General features: G+C 31.2%; 3 protein-coding genes and 1 non-coding gene across 5 annotated transcripts; 2 read left to right on the top strand and 2 right to left on the bottom strand.

The window, feature by feature from the left end:
• Positions 1 to 3,119: 3,119 nt before the first annotated feature.
• On the bottom strand, positions 3,120 to 11,036 carry LOC124941940 (glycerol-3-phosphate acyltransferase, chloroplastic-like). 2 transcript variants are annotated; one of them, XM_047482331.1, is made up of 12 exons: positions 10,639 to 11,036; positions 8,923 to 9,020; positions 8,296 to 8,382; positions 8,066 to 8,163; positions 7,395 to 7,452; positions 6,360 to 6,461; positions 6,211 to 6,272; positions 6,031 to 6,141; positions 4,794 to 4,872; positions 4,107 to 4,226; positions 3,667 to 3,780; positions 3,120 to 3,585 (listed from the first exon to the last, which is right to left on the bottom strand). In XM_047482331.1, the coding sequence occupies exons 1-12, from the start codon at positions 10,901 to 10,903 to the stop codon at positions 3,439 to 3,441; spliced, it is 1,341 nt and encodes a 446-aa protein (XP_047338287.1). In that variant the 5' UTR covers positions 10,904 to 11,036; the 3' UTR covers positions 3,120 to 3,438. The 2 variants fall into 2 exon arrangements, with proteins under 2 accessions (XP_047338287.1, XP_047338288.1); XM_047482332.1 differs by having other exon boundaries at positions 8,923 to 9,036; positions 10,639 to 10,757.
• Positions 11,037 to 12,068: 1,032 nt separating this feature from the next.
• On the bottom strand, positions 12,069 to 13,997 carry LOC124942295 (dolichyl-diphosphooligosaccharide--protein glycosyltransferase subunit DAD1-like). The gene is made up of 5 exons (XM_047482769.1): positions 13,832 to 13,997; positions 13,695 to 13,742; positions 12,923 to 13,010; positions 12,793 to 12,836; positions 12,069 to 12,349 (listed from the first exon to the last, which is right to left on the bottom strand). The coding sequence occupies exons 1-5, from the start codon at positions 13,916 to 13,918 to the stop codon at positions 12,266 to 12,268; spliced, it is 351 nt and encodes a 116-aa protein (XP_047338725.1). The 5' UTR covers positions 13,919 to 13,997; the 3' UTR covers positions 12,069 to 12,265.
• Positions 13,998 to 15,420: 1,423 nt separating this feature from the next.
• Positions 15,421 to 15,494, top strand: TRNAI-AAU. Its single transcript has one exon. It is a non-coding gene; the product is annotated as a tRNA-Ile (tRNA).
• A 1,446-nt stretch (positions 15,495 to 16,940) lies between these two features.
• LOC124942014 (uncharacterized protein At1g32220, chloroplastic-like) lies at positions 16,941 to 20,112 on the top strand. Its single transcript, XM_047482420.1, has 7 exons — positions 16,941 to 17,099; positions 18,453 to 18,555; positions 18,641 to 18,729; positions 18,839 to 18,894; positions 19,002 to 19,148; positions 19,493 to 19,618; positions 19,684 to 20,112. Exons 1-7 carry the CDS (start codon positions 16,987 to 16,989, stop codon positions 19,962 to 19,964), a joined length of 915 nt encoding a protein of 304 aa, XP_047338376.1. The 5' UTR covers positions 16,941 to 16,986; the 3' UTR covers positions 19,965 to 20,112.
• Positions 20,113 to 21,839: the final 1,727 nt, after the last annotated feature.

Below are 21,839 nucleotides of genomic sequence, written 5' to 3'. Positions count from 1 at the left end.
AAGAAAAATAATACTTAAAAAGTTATCGAGATCGTAAATCCTCGAGAGGAAAGATTAACTTCCCGATAAATTCTATTGGTTTTCCCAAACGAATCTCAAAAAACATCATAATAATAGTATTATGAATAATTGGGATGGTAACCCACAAAAGACTCCAAATACTATTCACTCTCGACAATGCAAAAGTTATTGAGCGGTTGATTCAACATTTTCTTGAAAAGTTTTTATTTATTAGAACATGAAACTATTTTTATTATTTATAAGTTCTTTCAAATGTTAAATATTAAAGGTATTCTTATTCTTATACTTTCTTCCAAATATTCACTCCACTTGAATAAGATAAACATTTTGTATTGATCATTGTGCAATGAACAAGACTTATCTTTAAAAATGATAAACTATAAAATTCTAAAAAGACCAACAAACAAGATTTTCTATATCTTATGGAGGTTGCATTAAATAAATTTACCATCTTTCTAATAAAAACCAAACTATCAGGGAAGAATTTAATAAATTATGAATAAAACGGATATATAGATGAACATATTTTTGCCTATTTTTTTAGAATCATAAAAAACAAATAAATAATTAATTAAATTTTTTTAATAAAATAGAAAATTATGGGATTTTGTCACACTACTAGCTTAAAAAAATAATTTGTTTTCCGAGTAGGTTTGAACCACGTTAAGCCTAACATAGACCGCCTCTAAATGTAGGATAAACTTTGTTTGAAAATACTAATAACCCATTAAATGATAAATGTTAGTTGATAGTTAAATCAATTTATATAAAATTAATCCACATGAGACAAGCTCATATATGGTTTTGCAATCCATTTTTAAATTAAAATTGATTATATGTATTATTTATTTATATATATAGGAAAACAAATAAATTAAGCATTGATTTATAGATTAATTTACTTTTAAGCCGGAATAATTGAATTTATTTAAGAAAAACCAATAGATTGCATTAGTTGACTATAGATACACGCATCCAACAATAAAGTAAATCAACATTATGAGATACAAATAATAATAATAATAATAATAATATTATTATTATTGTTATTAATGCTTCTGCTTTTACAAATTTGTCCACAACCTCATACATCTCATGATTGTTACCTCTTTTATTTTTTTGTGATCATCCTCCCAAATTAAATAATGTGTAATGAAAGAGAAATAAAATATAATTGAGCATTGAATTAAACAATAAATAATGTTCTGACTCAATGTTTTGTATTTTGTATTATTGGGTTAATGACCAAAAATAAATAATAATAATTTATTGAAAAATATTATTAATAGAAAACATATATAGCATTTAATGTGAAAAATAAATAGTGGTTTTTAATATTACATTTATTTTAACGTTGGAGAACGTGATATGATTCGATAACCTCGTGGATGAGACGCAAAATAAATTAATAAATATCTGGGAGATACATCATTTATTTAATTAATTAATAAATAAATAAATATATATGTACCCGAATCAATGAACCACTACTTAGGGAACCGGACCGGTTCATATCATAAATTTAATAAAATAGTACTTGCTATGTACATCAACATCTTCTACTTGTTTTTGTTTACATATTTATGGCATGGCTTTGTTTGGATTCCCTTTTATTTTTTTTTATATATTTTCACAAAATAAAAAATAAAACAAATTAAAAATATAAAGTCTAGAGCTTATTGAAATGGAGGATATTATTGTTTTTTTTAAACAGTGGTAATAATGAATAATAATATATGCAATCATTTTAATTTAAAGGAAGGAAATTTGTGGTTTGCAATTTTCAACACTTGTTTAATTAAAAATGGCTGGCAAAACATGAGTTTGATTGGTCTAGAATTGTTTCAGAAGGAAAATCCAGATTTATATTTTTGTTTGTTTTCTGACAAACACAGACAGGAATCAAGAATGTGATAATGGGATTTAATTGGACAATTACAGAATTATCCCTGAATGAATATTTAATAATGATCATGTAAATTGTTTGAAAAGAAACCCTCAAAATTGAAAATCAAAACCAAATAAGACTGTATTATGGAGAAGTGTATTCCAAACTCCAAACAAGCTAGCTCCACATGTGTTGAACTATAAGGAGACAAAAATAAATAAAATATTTAAAGTAATAATTAAACTATTTTAGACAGTCATTATTAATCTTCATTATTAGACTATACTATGCTTATCTTAGATTTATAAATTCTCATATTAGTCCAAAATTGAAAAGTATGAATCCACTATGAATCCATTAGAACTCCTCAATCCCTCTTAAAATAAAAATAAAAATAAAAAACTAAGCTTTCTAAAAGAAACCACTCAATCCAACAACTTTTTTTAGTTAGAATTATTTAAAAAATTCAACATAACCCAACATCATCTCAATTCATTAAACTAAATACTAAAATATCGAGTTATAACATAAAACCCGAATCCGAACCTGACCCAACTTAATATCTTAGAATAAATTACATTTTCCATTTTAGTTTGTTTGAACTTCCTACTTTCATGTAATTTGTTTTGTTAGTTGTATAAGAAAACTATATAAAATGATATTGATAAAAAAAAAAGATAAATTTAATTTAAATTTTGAAATAAATATTTTAGTTGATGTTTTTTTGGGGGGGGAAAAGTAATAAAGTGGTACTACCACCATAGCACAGTAAAAAGCAAATTTATCCGGTGGAAAAGAAAGAAAGAAAAAAGGCATTCATCTTTGTACTATTGGGAGAATAAAATAAGAAATATAAAAGCTAGAAAAGGTTCAATGCATGTAATTTTCCAGCACTAATAGACACAAAACAAGCAATATATTTTCTGTTTTTTTCTAAGGACTTCAACAAGTGAAGAAGAATCAGATGATTTGCATTGCCATAAACCCAATTTTTTTATACATCCAAAAAGAGAATAAATTGTAGATAACATGAGAAGGACAGAGGTTAATAATAATTTAGGCTATTTTTGTAGGGTATTTGAAAACACTTTTGTTTATGAATAATTGAATATGGAATCGGATCCGAAAGTCTGCCTACATCCCGTTTCCATATTCCAATCTCATTCCCGATCTGGATTTGGATGAGAAATTTGATAGAAATCGAGTTTCCAAAACCATTATCATTAGAAAATTAATCTCAAAAAAAAGGATTAACAGTGTAAATAAGAGATCTCATGCTTAGAAGACTCTGCAAAATACTTTACAAGTGAATGAATCGGGCAAAAATATAGTGTATATACCATGAAGTCGAAGTTACCGGATCTGAATGTTGCCCAAATTTGGAACGGGCAGAGAGTTCGGAAGTGCCGTTGAGGAAATATTAGTTTGACCTACCACCTGAATATATTGCGCAAGAGAAAGGCAAACAATTCCAGTCCAAACTCAACAAACCTGATCAGAAGTATGTAAAATGAGAAAATTGTTTATGTTCAAGAGGCAGCCTGGTTCCACGGTTGTGATAAGCAGACACTCGGAACAGATGCTTCAAGGCCTTTCTTTCCATGTATAGCACGGTTGAGCACACTATATTGGTCAACCACCGAATCGTACAGAGCTTTGCAATAAGCTTCCTTAACCTACAAAATTACAATCAAAACAAGGTTTAATAGCTAATAATGGAATCATCTTTAAAGAAGAATTATTTTACAATTTCCAACCTCTTCAGGATTCCCGGAACTAGCTGCAATTGAATGGATACTGATTTCGGGTGCTACTGATAATCCGGTTCCACTGAAAGAAATTATTCTTTTCTCTCCAATTTCTTTCTCAACCTGGGGATAAAAAGGGTATCATCTATGTGAAACTGTAACACTAGTAATAATATTATAGGGGTATTTTGGTAATTAGCATACTAAATTAGTACGTTAATGGGTTAGTAGCATATAAATAGTAAGAGTATGTATTATTTGGAGTGATGAATGAAGATGAAGACCCAAGAATGGCGTAAGCTTCATTCGTTACTCCAAATGATGCCTACTAACCGATTAAGCTACTAACGTACTTTGCTAACTACCATATTACCTATACTACTACATCCTATTATCATTACAGAAACAAATATATATATGATTGGTCTACGAAAAGAAGAAAAACATACTTGAGGAGGTGGAGGCATGATATCATGGCATAATAAAGATAGGGGGTAAATGTGACCAGGAACACCAGCATGCTCGGTTAGCCTTCTCATATTGTCCACTGAAGAAACGTCAAAGGGTGCCTGAACCTCTTTTTATCAGTATGAGTGATTAATATGGGCTGGAAAATATATCAAATATAGCAAGGGAAGAAATCGACTAACTCTCTTATATATGTAGTGTAGTTGCTCCTAAGACAAGAACTTATTTTAATATAAAAATGTAACCTAGTTGTAATGTATGCAGCATTTTCTTTTCCGTTATATTGACCTTAGAAGAAAAAAAAATGAGTTTGTGAACAACTAAGCAGTTGAAACTACATAATCAGCGCAGCTTAATCTTTGCCTATGAGAACAGTGATATACATGGAAGTTCTGTCATTTTATAACACACAAATTTAGCCCCTAAAATTTACAAATATATCATTTAACTCAAATAAGATTGCAAATAAGTCTTACAACTCAAAAACAAACCCCGAATATTGTCATGATGAGAATGAGAAATTTTTCGAGAAAGATTAAAAGAATATTAGCACTAATTTGAATTTCTTGACCATGTTCGAGCTCAAATTTGGGTTTATGGACCATATAAAATGGAAACTCCCCTACCCATCTACGTCATCCATTCACAAACAAATGTAGAAATCTTACCGGGAACCATTCATTTGTGATAGGGTCAGGGCGATCCCTTCCACCACTCGGTGCTATCCATATTATTCGTGATCCACCCCTAGCATGTAAACAGGAGTAAGAGCTTGTTTGATCTTGGGCTATTTGGATTTTTTCAAGGAACCAATAATAGAGAGCATACAGATGTGGTTTAACCCTTCAGAATAGGAGACTTATTATTTGAAAAGTAAAATATCATCAAGTTTGTGATTTGTGTGCCATGCTTGTCTCTGCACTAGGTAAGCTATTAGCAACTCCTAACTCATTTTAAGCACTGAAGATTTCTTGATTTTCTTGAGGCATATGAAACTAAGAAATTGATAGCATATGGCTATGATCAGATTTGTTTGAACAGCCCGTTGCTGAACATTCAACCTAAGCCTTGGAAATCATGATGTTAGGATGAAGCATAAACAAATTTCACTTCTTCCTAAAAGGATTCGTGTTAGGACTAAATTCCAATATCGCATAATTATTTGTGGCCATGTTTATAATACCAGGCCCTCTATTGATTAACATCATTTTTTTTATCGTACTCCTTTATATATAATCCATGGGAGGTCAAATTCGGATTAGTTTGGAAGTCATCTTAATCTAACACAATCTAGGAAAACAAACAAAGTCCACGAGGTGCAAAAAAAGGAAAATAATGGTCCAACCACTATAATCAAGAAGTTAGATGCTGCTAATATTGGTGACTTGGACAGGCTGCCTATAGATATGTGACCACATATGAAAACTGTTATTCATAAAAAAGTGTATATAGTAAAACTGAAACGTACCAACAATTCAATGTGGTTTGATGATTGAGTTGCTCAATGAACAATGTACAGATCATGTAAGACTTGGGCTTGTTTGATGAAGGGTTATTTGGATTTAACCTCTTATCCAATCATCATTCAAATCAACAACTAAAATACTAGAATATTATTTATTTTTTTATACCATTTTAAAATATTAAATACAAATAATATTTTAGTTATTTAACCCAAATAATCCACTTTTTCTTCAAACAAGATTTATATTTCTTAAATCAAGATTATAACCAACTACATTAAACAAGCTCTTAGTATATACATTGTTGGTATAACCAGAAATCACATTTATGACGCTCTTTTTGTAAATGGTTAGTGTGTGAAGACTCAAACCCATTACATTTGTGACAACTCTATTAATACAAACTTTAACAATTCAAAAAAAACAAGTGAAGGAATTGTACCTCAAAAGCACGGCCATTTCCTTCAAACTTTTTGTATTTGCTTTTTTCTTCATGTCAGCAAGCTCAGGAACATCATTCATATGCTTTTTGGAATACACACACAAGAGATTCCTACAGAGGATACTTAAAAGATAAATCTATGTAAATGACATACCATAATACTTGAATTCATCCAATCACCTTCCCATGCTGAAGGGCTTGGAAAGAGGATCAGTAATCACTCTGTCACCTGCCACATAGATCTGGAAAATACCGTTTAGGTTAAGATGAATATTAAGTTTTCAGAGTAATCAAATAACATAATAAGTAAAAAAAAGAAATTTCTTCACCAAGTTTTCAGCAATATAAGGATTTGTTGCTTCAAGTAACAAAGCAATAATGGCCGGATCTGCCTCTGTTTGATGATTAGACATCAGTATAACATTGTGGCCCTGTGTTTTTAAGGCAATACTATTATCAATAATATCAGGAAAGTTAAACAGTAAACAGTGCGGACACAAGAATTTGGAAGTTATAGGCAGGGAGGATAAATCATTTATGATGAAGACTATTTAAAGAAGACAGATAACAACTTAACAAGTCTTCAGGTTTATCCTAATTTGAGGAATACTTGAAATTAGTGGTCAAGACTGATAATTTGCTATTTGGAATCTGTGCATAAATACTACAACCATGTTTAATTCTGTTTATACAAGCCTCTCACAAACATTAATATTTAAAACCATCGCAGCTTCAATTTCTAATTCTAGTTAGGCTCAATATTGACATATGAATAGTGACTTTGGGAAAATACTCAAGCAAAGGCATCTCTGAAATGAAATCCCTCTAGGATTATTACGCAAAGTGATTCCATGCAGAAGCCCTTTCTAGGATGGCACTCCCGTCCTTTGCTGCCAATGCATGGGATGATATCATTGACAATCTTTCCTTGAGGAGGAAGTACAGCAAAATTGATATTTCTATACAACCAATGAGGAAGCGGTGACTACTTTTACTATAGAAGATGGTGATATGTGTATTAAAGTGATGTGCAATAGGCTAGTAAATATTATTATCATTGTGTAGGAAGTTAGTAGTTAGAGGTAGTTATAACAGTTATAGTTTTGTGATTCAAATCTAGATTAAAGTAGCTGAACTATTCCATTAGCAAAGCACACTCATGCTCTAATAAAACTCAAGAATTTCATTTTGTGCCACAAACATATAACTCACAATTAGAATCAGAAGATTTTTTCTTTTTTAAAAGGTCAACTTTTCATTAAAAAGAATGGAAGATGTGTTCAAACATTACAAAGGATAGGGAGGGGAAAAACAAAGCAAGGAACAAAAAACAAGGAAAGAATCAAAGCAAGGATTTTCAGCACCTTTCGAAGGTTATCTTCTATTTCACCAAAAAGAGGTATGTTGCCAGTATATGAGTTCCTGAATAAAAAATAAATCAAGGTCATTGGTCAGTACTGTGATTTTTTAAAACTTGAAATGTAAATTCTTGAACTGCACATAACTAGTTTAATGGATCCAGGTGAAAAATAGAGGCCTCTTTATCCAAAAGAACAAGAAGAAGTAGAACATACCAGCTTACATATTAAGATGTCACTGTCATAAAGTTCACATATTAAAATCTGGGACAAAGTTCATGTTTGCCCATGAACATTGCATGTGTGCAGTGTGCTCATATTTGACCATATACATTAAAAATACCCAACATCGACTCTGAATGTTGATAAATGTTTTGATTCTCCACAGAAAGTAACTTACTTGTCATTAACTGTGCAAAATGGAGGACATTTATCAGAGTTGGGTATTTTCAAGATATAGGATCAATTACGAGCACTAGTGCCATGTTCATGGACAAAAGTGGTCTTTTATCTACCAAACACAATATATTACAAGAAACATGACCATATTAAATATCTAAATCGATGTGACTAAGGAAAAAGAAAAAATAAGTTCATAATCTCCATCCTTATGTCCAAGCATCATTTTCCTTCCAATGTCAAAGTTCATTAGATCACAAGTTGTATATCATACACACCTGAAATCCACCAAGAGGCGGATATAATTTTGTCCAAACATATAGTGGTCAAATGGTTGTCTTATGGCTTTGTGATAGGGTGAGAAGACAAAAGGATCCTGCACAGTAATCAGTTGTTCATGAAAAAGGCGAACAAGGTTCTGGTAAAGGAAATAATTTGAGAGTTTGGAACAGGACATGCTTAACAAACAATATATATAGGCTATAGAGTAGTATCAAAGGAATGATACCTCCACATCCCTGTAAACTCTATCAAGAACTATGGACATGTTGGAAAGAACATGTTCATCTGCCTTGGGGATACCACTTTGGAAAACCTGAACAAGAAGACCCAATCCAAAACACATTTCTTAAGGAGGCATGTAATACATGTATGACCTAACCAAATATTGTATTGCAATATTGAAGTATTTCTTGTAAATAAAGGTTACTTACAAAGAAAAGTAAAAATAGATTGACAAAACTAGGAGAAAAACGTTGGTCATAGAAAATCAGCTGTAATCCAGCTATGTTTTCCTTTTTCTATCATTATCCTATTCTGTCAATGCCCAGATTATTCCGTTTTTATGCCATGGATGGGATATGGTTTCAATGACCATGTCTATTTACTTGGAACAAGAATGTAAATATATAAACTCGAGCGCCATAACAAAACCCAAAAAATGCAAAGGAAAGCAAAATTAGAAACAACAGCTTTAATAGGTAATTAACAAGTGACATTGTTCCATTAGAATAATTAAAAAGTTTAATATAAGGTATTAAAATGTGCAACCTGGCCTTGATGTTTAAAGTTTCTTTTGAAAGGTGTCATTATGATATTAAGAAAATATAGCCTAACAAAAAGAAAGGAATTTTACTGCATTTCGGTAATTCCAGTAAAGTTCTTCCATTCCTTCAGCAATATTTGGAGGAAGCTTTCCTTTTTCCTTTTCTCTTCTAATTCCAGAAAGCAGATCTGCAAAGACTCAAAACTGATGCAACATAAGGAGGCAGTAACTCAAGCCAAACTTCGGAACAAAAAGAGGAAACAGCTGATATACATATAAAGATCACAAAACCACCTAACAGATCAGGTTAATCTTGAAGAGAAGATAAAAAAAATACTGTATCTCAATGCAAGAGCTTTAAAATAAACAATAATTTGTTAGTTTAATCCTGTTTATAGAAATAGCATAAATCATAAGTTGGAAAGGTCTTGACAAAGAATATAGGGAGCATTTTGTTATGATGTTCACACAGAAGACTATACCCTAAACAATAGCTAGTTGAACAAGTTAAGATACTTACAAGATATTCTGACAATCCCCATATATAAAGGAGATAGAGTTAAAGTTGCAAAGAAAATTTCAGAAGCAACATCCACAGAAGAAACTATGCTTCTTCCCAAGTTATAAAAATATCATATTGTGAGCTTAAGTGATGCTATTTTTAAGTAAAGTCAATTAACCCCAGTTTCTTATACATCACTAAATGATAACATTCACAAAATTCATATTCCAGCTCTGTAAGACATTGTGCACATGTGGTCTTAAAAGTGATGACTACAAAATATGAACTGTTTTTGTCCTGGTAACCACAGACGCTACCCTCCATGAACAAATACATACAGAATCTCTGCCTATAATAGATAGAATTAAAAATATAATGACAAGACAATTTACAAAATGTCATTACTTGTACAGAAAAGTGTCAACAGAGACTATTGTAGTCAGACTGCATAGCATTTCAGGTTTTGGAAATCAATCTCAAATCCAGTAGCATTGACTCCAAAAGAAAAAAGTTCATTCATTAGAAGACTGCAACCAGATGAGCTTCTCATGACTCATGACCAGGCAAGTGTTTTGATATTAGAGAATCACTTATATTCTATAGACGGTCACCTCAATCCAAAGCTGATATGAACTGAATAAGCAGTCCAATTTGTAGTAAAGAACATTCCACAATTCGTGGACAAGCAGATCAAACTAACAAAGTTATTAGAGAGTCACTTGTATTCAATAGATGCACACAATTCCGAAGCTGATATGAACTGAATAAGCAGTCCAATTTGAAATAGAAGACTTCCTCTAGAAGACAACATTCCACAATTCATGGACAAGCAGATCAATCTAACAATGTTATTAGAGAATCACTTGTATTCAATAGATGCATCCGAAGCTGATATGAACTAAATAAGCAGTCCAATTTGAAATAGAAGACTTCCTCTACAAGACAACATTCCACAATTCATGGACAAGCAGATCAAACTAACAAAGTTATTAGAGAATCACTTGTATTCAATAAATGCACACCAATCTGAAGCTGATATGAACTGAATAAGCAGTCCAAATTCAAATAGAAGAGAACATTCCACAATTCGTGGACAAGCAGATCAAACTAAAGTAATCTCGTACTGAACACTCTCTAACAGACGGAACAATCAAAGTAATAACTATCGAACAATCGAAGATAGCCGTATAAGAAAACGCATTACATTCTTATACCGCATCACACAGACATCAATTACATTCCATCACAATAGTTATCTAAGTATGTAATTGACTATGTATAATATAAGTGAAGAGAACACCAACCTTCTTCAGTTCGAATATCAAGAAATGCACGTGAATGTCCAAGCTCGATCTCCTCGGAAGCTACAACAGATACTTCCGCCGCCTCATTTTCCTTCATTTCTCTTGCCTTAGTATAGCAATAGAGTACGAATGAATAACCACAGCGCCGCCGGCCAATCGATTGGACGGAGAGAGAGCAGGAAATCTGACGGAGCTTGGAGTTAGCAGATGAAACCCTAGCAGTGGCAAAGGTGCAAGAGTGAGATGGAGCAGAGAGAATCAACATAGTCTGCGGAAGTGTGTGTGTGCGTTTGTGAGAGGTTGCGCGCGCATAGAGAAGAGAAGAAAGAGAGAGAGTGAAAGCCGCCCTTATCTATGGAGAGAGAGAGAGAAAGGAATGCATGTGTTATTCGTTCTTGTTGTCTATGTGAGAGATTGTGACTCATTTTGAAATTGGTAATTCACCAAGACTTATCAAGACACGTGTAAGAAATTTAGGGCCACACTAATAAGAAATATTTATATGGTCACAAAAATATTCAAAGATACAAAATTAAAAATAATGGAAACATAAACCAAAATTTATCGAGAGCTTTGAAATCCTAAAAAAATCAATGAATGTTTCTATATAAGTTTTAGAGGAGATCTCTTATATTGTCATAATAAAAAAGTTGTGGAATAAACATATTAATTGATCACGATCACAACCGAGACATGACTCGTCGAAACAATACAATTGATCCATATTTATATAATTAGTTATAAATATTAATATAATAAACTTTAAAAACAAATACTCTTTATTTTATAATTTACATGACTAGTATCCTAGTAATAAAAGTCGTCATTATGTTAGTTCTCTTTTATTTCAAAAAAAAAATAATTTATATTAGTGAAATAAATTAATTCTTAAATATTGGTAGTTTTGCTTTATATCCCAAAAAAAATTAATGTATATGAATAATGAAATAAATTAATTCTTAAGTTTTGGAAATAAAGTATAAATTAATTAATCGTCAATTCTTCAAATAATTTTAATGACAAAAAGTCTTTTTTTTTGTTTCCTACTTACTTTTAATATCATAGTAGTCCGGTAGAAATAAAAAAAATCAAAATAAGGGACATAAAAAAAATCACAGAGTTCAATTCTCAGTGAAAACGTTACCAATCAAGGATATTAACTAACTTAAAACCATTGATAAGATATGACAAAATGTTCAATTTTATTAAGCTAGTTCTATGCATTAGTTTATCTTTTACCTATTATATTATTTATGTAAAAATTTCCGATAAATCTATCTCCATAGTCATAATCCTCGTTTTAACTTAGGATATAGTTTCGAAAAGAGATTTTTAGTCTCTTTCCACTTGATCATCCAAAATCCCTAGTGAGTGGTTTCCAACAAATCAATCTCTTAAATATTCATATGTTTTGATATGTCATAACCAGATCAAAATCATAATCTGAAATTAAATTGCAGTCAAGTGACCTATCAATTCATTAAGTAACTCAGAATACCATTTGAAATAGTGAAAGATGCAATATAGTTATGTAGACTAAAGGAAAAACCCTAAAAGTACTACAAAACTCCAACTATGAAGATCCAGAATAATATAAAGCAATTCAAACTGTTTTGGGCTCCAACTATCAGCCAAGGAAGTTCATAATCACCAAATGGAGCACCAAATTGCAAAGCACGAAATCTGCGAATGCACGTTCTGGTGGCAAATCCTACAGATATATAAAAACAACTTCAACTATGAGAAAACAAGTCGAGAAGTTCATCATAGAATTCACTAAATTCCTTGTTCAATATCATCCATTCATTAAATATCAAACTCGGTAAACTAGCAGGACATATAAACCCTAAAAATGGCTTATCAGTTATCACATCCATGGCACAAGGAAACGACAGTGGCAGTCATACAACACTAACAAGCTCAAAAAGCCTACCCAACAATTGGAAAAACCTAGGCCCTTCTCTGATCTTGAAAACCCATGTTATTTGAGTAAAGAAAATTAGGGGTATGAAATTTTAATGGGTATTACAGTATTGATGGTTAATGATGATAGCGAGTTATTTGAAATTAAATTCGAATAACATACATCAAACAAGTCCTGGATCACTAAACCAGAGTAGAAATATCAAATAAACGAGTATATTGTGACCTTACCTTAAATTCCTTGTTTTCTTTGTTTACTTGAATACGAAGACAAACTGCAATCAGAGAAGGTAATCAGTAAGGAACAATGAAGAATCTTTACCACAACCTAAAACATAAATTAACAAACAGAACTGCTTACCAGCAAGAACTGCTGTTCCAACACATGAGAGCACTCCAGAGAGAAACGAATTGAAAGGAAACGAACCGACGATAGCCATGTAAACCACCTGTTTTAAAGCTAAATTTGTAACAGGCTAACAGAAAGTAACTTGAAGCAAAATAAGGTATAATGAATTGAACTAATCATATAACAGAGTTATCAATAACAGATTGGTGAAGATCTGTGTCAAACATTAACACGAACTTGGACATTAGATATGGAATGTTTGAGAGATATGTCAATTTAATCTTCTACATTTTGCATCCGACAAGACTAGTTTGGATTGCCATGTAAACCACCTGTTTTAAAGCTAAATATGTAACAGGCTAAAGCAAATTGGTGAAGATCTGTATCAAACATTAACACGAACTTGGACATTAGATATAGAATGTTCGAGAGATATGTGAATTTAATCTTCTACATTTTGCATCCGAAAAGACTACATTTGATTGCCATGTAAACCACCTGTTTTAAAGCTAAATATGTAACAGGCTAAAGCAAATTGGTGAAGATCTGTATCAAACATTACCACGAACTTGGACATTAGCTATGGAATTTGAAGATCAAAAACAGTAGTTGGTTCAATAATATAAACAAATCATGTAGATACAGCATCACAAGATGAAATCATTCAATTGTAAAAGCTAAATTCAATCTCAATTTCTCACACAGAACCATCAGCTGGTGAATCACAAAATCAAAATACATATCTATAGATTCGATTATATCAATCAATTAGATGATAACTTACCTGAATCAAAGCTGTTGAAATAGAAAACATAACATAGAGATCGATGATCTGCAAATAAAATCAAGATATATTGAGTATCAAGACATGAATTCCATGGTATGGGACAGATCTATGGTAAGAAATGAAGGAAGTCAAACCTTGAGGTTAGTGGGAGTGGCGGCATAGGAAGAACGGAGAGAACGGAAAAGTGCTTGAGCATCCTTAGTCGCCGATGACTTCGCCATTTTCGCTCTAAATTGACGTTATGGAAGGTAGTCTTGCACAGTTGTGTTATAATAGATTTGGAAAAGGGAGGAAAATGATAATCCTTACTTGGGGACCCCGGGGTAGACAATACTTTTATGATGCAAATATTTATTATATATATTATTTTAAGTAGGAGATCAATCTCTTTTATTTGTAAGTTTTCGTTTAGATTGAGAATACATTCAGATAACTCAAGTGACAATTTATGGTGGATAAAGATATCTAATATTCTAGGTTCGAATCTATCCGATAACAAGTTTCTCTCGTTTAATTAAATTGGTTGATTATATTTACGAGTTATATATTTAACTCGCGAAAATTAATCGTACTTCGAAAGAATAGCGAAACTTGACATTTTATAAAAAAGAAATTAAAAAACTCTAAGTGAGAAGAATGAGTAGAAGAGAGGATGTTAGGTTCTTCTTATATTAAAAAAAATGTTATTAGAAAAAAAAAATTTAATTATTACTTAGTTTATTAGTTTTAGATAGTTTGAACTATAGATTTGAAATCCTGTCTGACTCTCGAACCGACAAACTCAATGAATTGGTCGTCAAACTGGGTTATATTGATGAAATAATCGGAAATGCAATCAATCCAGTTAAACCCGGTAAACCTGTCGGGTGGACTGGAAATCCGATAGCCTGGGTTAACCTAGCGGGTTTATCATATTTTTTTTAAAGAAAAAATCACTTATTTTCTTTCTCACTTATCACTCTCTTAGTTCCCCTCTCCACATTTGTTGGTTCCCATTGAGTTTATTTATTTCTAGTTCAATGTGAGTAGATTACCGATTTCTAGTTCTAGACACTGAGAATGACAAACTTTTTCATTCACCTCAAGCTCTACCTTTTACCTGAACCAGCTCATTCCGTTTTTACCAAATTAAAAAACGATTTAAAGTGGCATTTTTGTAAGTTGTAACTTAAACCTAGTTTCTACTCTAGATAAAAGCATAGTTATCCGAAAATTGGAGGTTATAGTTTGATTTAAAGTTTTTGGTTCCTCGCATAATTCAGTTAAGTCTCTTTTATTTCAATTTCTTTTAGATTATTGTCATCATTTTCTTGTCAAAATTTAGTTTATTTGAGATTCATATTTCATATAGTTGATGACAATAATTTTATATTATTTTGAGGTTCATATTTCATATAGTGATTATTAGGTTTCTGAATTATCTTTTTATGTGTAATTTAATCATGGATTCTGTTGAAGAAACACCAACAGATGTAACACCAAAATCTTTAAGTGTACAATTTCAAACTTTTGTAAAAGAAAAATTGATCTTGCATTGCTCATTGTAGTAGGGAAGATTCAGTAATTAACAAAAATGAAAAGAAACTCAAGTGTCACTATTACGAAAATTGATAAAGGGTGGAGGTATTTTGAATTTTGATATTTACTTTGACTAGATTTTGATACAAATTCATATTATCTCGCCGGACTAAATAACAATTTTCTACAATAAAAAAACACAACTGGCCTATTAGCTCAGTTGGTTAGAGCGTCGTGCTAATAACGCGAAGGTCGCAGGTTCGAGACCTGCATAGGCCATTTTTTTTTGGTTAGAGCGTCGTGTTAATAACGCAAAGGTCACAGGTTCTGCTATTGTAGTTACAATTTTTCGTGTTCATAGGCCATTTTTATTTCTAAAATTCAAATCTATGTGATTTTGTAGTTTCAGCACTATTTTATTAAAAAGAATTGAATTCTAGACAAAATTATTGACACCTTAAACTACTATAATCAATTACGTGAAAACAAATGAATTATTATGCTCTGCCACACAATACTCACTATCTTAATAATATTTGTCTCAATATCTTAATTTAGTATATATATTTTTATTTATTTTTCTTAATTAGTATCCGAAGTCCTTGATCGATGATCCTCGTTAACATTAGTGCTAATGAGCAACATTTTTTTAAGGCGAGATACTCTAGAGCGAGCAATAAGATAAGGAAAAGCGACTTGGTGATAAATAATGAAAGTTAGGTCTTACAGATGGAAAAGTGAACCGTTCTCCATAGATTGAGTCACTTTCTTCTACTAAAAATGTAGGTGGTTTGGCTCACATTGAAAACTGCATATCTTTTAGCATCGATGTGATTATTTAACTAACAAAGTGATTTTGTCGCTATTTTTTTTAAATGAAGATTGAATTTTAGAAAAAAATATTCACCCTTGAACTACCTGATCAATTATGTGAAGACAAATAAGTTATGTTTGACCACTAAATTACTCAATATCTTAATATTGTAGATAATATATATCTTAATAGTATAGAGTACTTAGGCCCTATCTTTTTTATTTTTTTCTCAATTCAATTACAGTATCTGAAGTCGTTCTTGATCAATAGTCTTCATTAACATTAATTCTAATTAACAACTGTCTTTTTTTTAAAGAAGACGAAGCATTCCAAAGTGAACAGTAAATTAATAGACCCTCAATAAAAAACCGGTTTAATGATAAAGAGTGAGAGTTAGGTCTTACTAACAAATAAATAAAAGGGGCCGTTCTCCATAGATTGAGCCCTTTCTCCTACTATAAAAGTGGGGGTGATTGGACTTACATTGAAGACTACGAATCACTTAGCATCAATGTGATTTACTTTAATAAAAAAGTAATTTTGTCATATTAACGCTATTTTCTTAATGAGAATTGAATTTAGACAAAATTATTTACATTAAAATTACCATGATTGATGATGTGAAAGACAAATAAATTATACCACTAAATTAGTCAATATCTTAATAATATAGATAATATATATTTAAATTATTTTATAATATTTTTACATAAAAATTATTATTTTTTCTTTTGAATATTCTCAACTTTTCATATCTAAAAATATTATCAATTATCTATTTTTTATTTTGGCTAATGAGTTTCAAATTTTGGGAGGTGGAGAGTGCGCTTGCTTCCAACAAAAAAGAAAAAAAGAAAAGAAAAAGGACAGTACTGTGTTTGCCTAACTTCATAATATATATATTACAAATTTTGGAATCCGCCATTAGAGCCACCTGCATCACTTCCTGTGTAAAGAATGTCGTCGTTATCTTCCTTCACCATCGTTGCCTCGCCTCCATCTTCATCGAAGAAACTTTCTTCATCTATTTGCTCACATCCACGCTTTCGACTCGTTTCCAGATATACTCGGTTAGCTTCTCTGTACTATCACTTTGATTTCAAGGATTTTTAGGTTAATTGATGTGATTGTAACCTGTTAACTTCGATGAATATCATGATGAAACATGCAATAGTGTAATCATCTTCTGCCTTACTGTGTTTTCTTAGTTTGATTGAATGAATATCTCTCACGATTACATCATATAACTAGGTTTGTAATTATAGCTTATAAATTAGGGAGAGAATCAAATCTGAATTTAGAGTGAACACATTATTTGGATCTGTTTAAGCGAATTGAAACAACCTCAACCTCAAACCCTATGCTATAGTGATTTGTCAGTCCACACTCCATTTCCATTCAAAGTCATAAGAATTTATCTTGATTCGAGAGCGATATGAGTTGAATATAGACTCTTGGATTTGAATCTCATTGCCTATATCTAAATCCAAAGTTCTCTAAAGAGAATTATCAAGTTTTTTTTTTATCGAAAGAAGTAGAACTTAAAGCTACTCTTATATTCAAGGCAATAGATTCAATAACTAATTATTGTAGTTTAGAATCACTTTGAGCATAAATGTCCAACAAAGGACAGAAATTCCAAATCCTAGTTAAAGATATACCTACTCATGTTGACTTAGTGATCAATTCGATTTGAGCTAGCCACCGAGTGACCAGCTGAAGCAATTCAAAGAAAACTGATTTTACGCATTTTTTTTGTAAAGTGTATCATGTTACTTAACTATTAGTTCAATGTAGTCTACAAAACATGCTTGATTGACAGTTGTTTCTTCCTTTTACAATATGGCTAAATGTCATCTGTGTTCTCTATATATCTAAGAGTTAAACATAAAACAGTTTAGCGGTCTAATTGAACTGCTTACACCTACCTTGCCTTAATTAGAGCTATAATCTTTTCTATCTGGAAGCGCTTTGTGTTGAAGCGGGGCATGACTGTGGGTGTCATGCTAATTCTCCTTAATTGAAAAAAATAAAATAATAAAAATTAGATCTATAATCTTTAATACTTCCCCTCTAAGATGATCCTCAGAACTCAAATTTGTTATGAACCTTTAGTTTTTTTTCCCAAGTTGATAGCTATAACTCGAATTTTCAAGAAAACTCATTTAGCTCAGTGATAGAGCAAAAGAACTAGAGCACAAGAACTAATGTTGATTAGGTCATGGGTTTGAATCTTCATAACCGGACTATTTTCAACAAACAAAAAATACTCAAATTTTCAAGTGTGATATTCTGTTATTAATTACAGAGATGGTTCAGTAGGAGTAGCTTCTTACAGTATTTATATTTATTTATCATTCTTTTGTTTCTTTCCCAATGGAGCTATAAATATAAATGATTTCATTTTCCATTGTGACTTACAGCCCCAACAAGCTTGGGGTCAAATGCAGCTATGCGTCGTCGAGTGTAAGAGAAGATTATAGCTCCACGACAATAGATGTTGTGGCTGATATTAGGACTGAACGGGTATAATCTTACTGAGATTTATCACAATCTTTTTTTTATGATGACCTTTGTTACCCGTTTGACATTATCATACTTCTCTTAGTAGATCGTTGTTTTGGGAGGCAGTGGTTTTGTTGGTTCTGCAATATGCAAAGCTGCAGTATCTAAGGGTATTGATGTTGTAAGTCTAAGCAGGTATGAAATATTAGTTCCAATGCACGTTTTTAGTTCATCTCGACACTCAAAGTCATCTAAACATGTTTTTTTTTACCGTTTTGACCTTTTTAAGTTCTAAAATGCTCAGGTCTGGACGTCCCTCTAATTCAGGTGCATGGGTTGATCAAGTGAATTGGATATCAGGTAAGTTTTCCTATACCTTTCACGACTTGATTGCTAGAGTGTTCTATAGAGTCTGTTACAGTTGAAAGCTTTTGTTTATCTCTGGTTCTGGTTATAAATGTTTGCAGGCGACGTCTTTTATGCAAATTTGAAGGAAGTACTTTTTGGGGCAACTGCTGTTGTTTCCACTCTTGGAGGTTTTGGTAATGAAGAACAAATGCAGAGAATTAATGGAGAGGCTAATGTTGTTGCAGTAAATGCTTCAAAGGAACTTGGTAAGAGGCCTTGCTTGATCTAGGGTTATTTCTATATAATCTTGTTTGATTAGTTTGGTAAAATGGTTAGTGGTATAAATATATAATATATATTTTTAAATAGAGGGTATATTGATTAATGATTTGAATGATGTGATTCATGAGTAGTAGATTATTGATTAGATATTGAGTTATTTGAAATTAAGCTCAAATAACCCACATCAAACAAAGCGTTTGAAAACACTTGTAATTTCTGTTTTTCTATCTAGATTCGGATTCTGATGAAAAAAATCAAATATCTCATTCAATTACGCACATTCAATTACGCAACATTCCTTTGAGTTCTGGTTAATTCTTCTCTACAGGCATTCCCAAGTTCATTTTGATCTCGGTTCATGATTACAATTTGCCTCCGTTTCTCCTTTCTTCCGGATACTTCACTGGAAAAAGGAAAGCAGAATCAGAGGTTCTCTCTAAATACCCGACTTCAGGTTTGTGATGTCCTGTCACAATCACATTTCCATTGAACACATTTTGATCATCGTCAATTTCTCAGGTGTTGTTTTAAGACCCGGTTTCATATATGGGAAAAGGCGAGTAGATGGCTTTGAGATACCTCTCGATTTAATAGGAGAGCCACTCGAGAAATTTCTTCGTGCCAGTGAAAATTTCACTAAGCCTCTAAGTTCACTTCCTGCCTCTGATCTACTCTTCGCCCCACCTATTAGTGTCGATGACTTAGCACTTGCAGCTGTGAACTCGGTCCTCGACGATGACATATTTGGCATCTTTACTATAGAGCAAATTAAGGAGGCTGCAGTTAATGTCAAGGTATAATAATAATAATTATAGAAACAAAATTTCTTTTGTGTGTGTAACTAAGACTGCAATTCTGCTGTTATAGATATATGAAACTGGTAAAGTCAAACAATTGCTGTCAAATTTTATAAGAAATTGCTTTGATCTTTACTGAAAAAATTGAATCTGTTATGAAGATCGAAATGATATATGAGTTCGATTCTCACTTTGAAGTCGGGTAATGTCTTCGAGTCGTGTTAGTTTTTAAAATTTAAAAATAATAATAATAATGACAGATGTCTTAGCTCATTTGTAAATACTGGGTTACTATTCTGAATTTTCATGTGCTGATACTTGAAAGAGACGGTTTAGACTTTAAAATATTAGTAATTTTCAGCCGGCAATGACTATTATTATTATTAAATCAAATTGAGTTTTTCTATAATTTAATTTAAATAGACAAATATTATTAAATATATATAATTAAAATATATTATCACAATATTATTTCGACTCTTGGAGGTTCTGGGTTCGAACCCGTCAAACGACAAGTTCTGCATCTGGTTAAGTGTGTTTGTGAGTTATATGTTTAGCGAGCGAGATTAATCGCACTTTAAATGAGAAACTCAAGTTTTAAAAAAAATACCCAACAAAATATTATTAATTTTTTCAAATTCAGTTCCGAATAAAACTGTATTCAAATTATCCCTATGTATTTTGTTGAAAAAATTAAACCATGACTAAACTTTATTTTGTAACTATCTGATACAAACCAGCAATAATTGAATTTCTATTTCTTATTTTAGATGTTTGAAATTTTTTCAAATAAGCAATTAATTTTGCTCTTTTTTTTTTTTTGTTTCTTTCTGAAATAATTAATTTTAATTAAGTCAGTTGCTTGGAAAACAAGCTAACAATTATATTCCCTTTTCATGCAAATTGACTTATATGCCACTTGTAGATGAATAAAAGTTATTATATTTATATTTTAATAGAGTTGTGTCCATTTATAATTTTATACCTTGTTTAACCTTTTAGGTTAATTTAGATAGAAAAAAATCTTATAAATATCTTTCCCATCTTACCCTTATTAAAAAAAAATAAAGTTCCAAATAGATCAAAGTAGTTTATATTAGATGACTTGGGCCCCAATCCTCTAAGAATTTTCGTGTAAATTGAAAGCGGGCCCCACGAGTTGTTCTTATTTGATTTTTCCGTTGAAATTACTTAATGCCTTGTTTGATTAATGGTTATTTGCATCCAAATAAATCATGATTATTTTTTATAATATTTTAAAATATTTGGTCCAATCCCATTTTACATTAAATTTGATTTATTTTTAAATGATCATAAATCAAGTTAAGGGTTTGTCAACATTTATTTTTATATGAAGATATTTAATTAAAAAACAAATTACTAAAAATAATGTCTAGATTATATTTTAATATAGTCAATATTCATTCTATGAGATTTTTTTTTCGAGAACGCTGGACTTTGTCATTAGAGTGTGACTAATTCTCGCGGTTTAAACATATACTGCAAACACACTTAACCATTTAACATAGGTAGAACTTGCCGCAAGACGGACTCAAACCCATGACCTTAGGAAAAGTAGAGATATTCATCACTTATTGCCGTTAAATTAAAAAAGAAGAAAAGTATTTTATATTATTCTAAAATGTTAATCTCAATTTGGTGCGTTTTTTTTACAAGTTAAACATTCGTTTTTATTATTATTGTGTTTTTTTCATTATTCTCCAAAGGTTAATATCGATAAGTTTCGTGTTTGTTTGGTGAACAAGTTAAACATTATTTTATTATTATTATTATTATTTTGTTTTGTTAAAATTAAATTACTATCATTTATATCTAATGGTATTGAATAAATATATTTTTAAAAAAAAAAATAAATAT

Source organism: Impatiens glandulifera, chromosome 6 (genome assembly GCF_907164915.1).
Source record: "Impatiens glandulifera chromosome 6, dImpGla2.1, whole genome shotgun sequence".
NCBI lineage: Eukaryota > Viridiplantae > Streptophyta > Magnoliopsida > Ericales > Balsaminaceae > Impatiens > Impatiens glandulifera.
This window is presented reverse-complemented; position numbering and strand designations above follow the sequence as displayed.

Bases quoted from the DNA above. Each gene is read 5' to 3' on its own strand.
- LOC124941940 (XM_047482331.1), bottom strand. From the start codon at position 10,903: ATGTTGATTCTCTCTGCTCCATCTCACTCTTGCACCTTTGCCACTGCT. The intron at 8,383-8,922 runs GTAAAATTCCTT...CTTCTTGTTCAG, and splicing joins ACTGGAATTACCGAAATGCA to GTTTTCCAAAGTGGTATCCC. The intron at 4,227-4,793 runs GTAAGATTTCTA...AAAGAGGTTCAG, and splicing joins TCACAAATGAATGGTTCCCG to GCACCCTTTGACGTTTCTTC.
- LOC124942295 (XM_047482769.1), bottom strand. From the start codon at position 13,918: ATGGCGAAGTCATCGGCGACTAAGGATGCTCAAGCACTTTTCCGTTCT. The intron at 13,743-13,831 runs GTTTGACTTCCT...TTTTATTTGCAG, and splicing joins CCACTCCCACTAACCTCAAG to ATCATCGATCTCTATGTTAT. The intron at 12,350-12,792 runs GTAAGGTCACAA...ATATATCTGTAG, and splicing joins AAGAAAACAAGGAATTTAAG to GATTTGCCACCAGAACGTGC.
- LOC124942014 (XM_047482420.1), top strand. From the start codon at position 16,987: ATGTCGTCGTTATCTTCCTTCACCATCGTTGCCTCGCCTCCATCTTCA. The intron at 18,556-18,640 runs GTATAATCTTAC...TTCTCTTAGTAG, and splicing joins CTGATATTAGGACTGAACGG to ATCGTTGTTTTGGGAGGCAG. The intron at 19,619-19,683 runs GTTTGTGATGTC...TCAATTTCTCAG, and splicing joins CTCTAAATACCCGACTTCAG to GTGTTGTTTTAAGACCCGGT.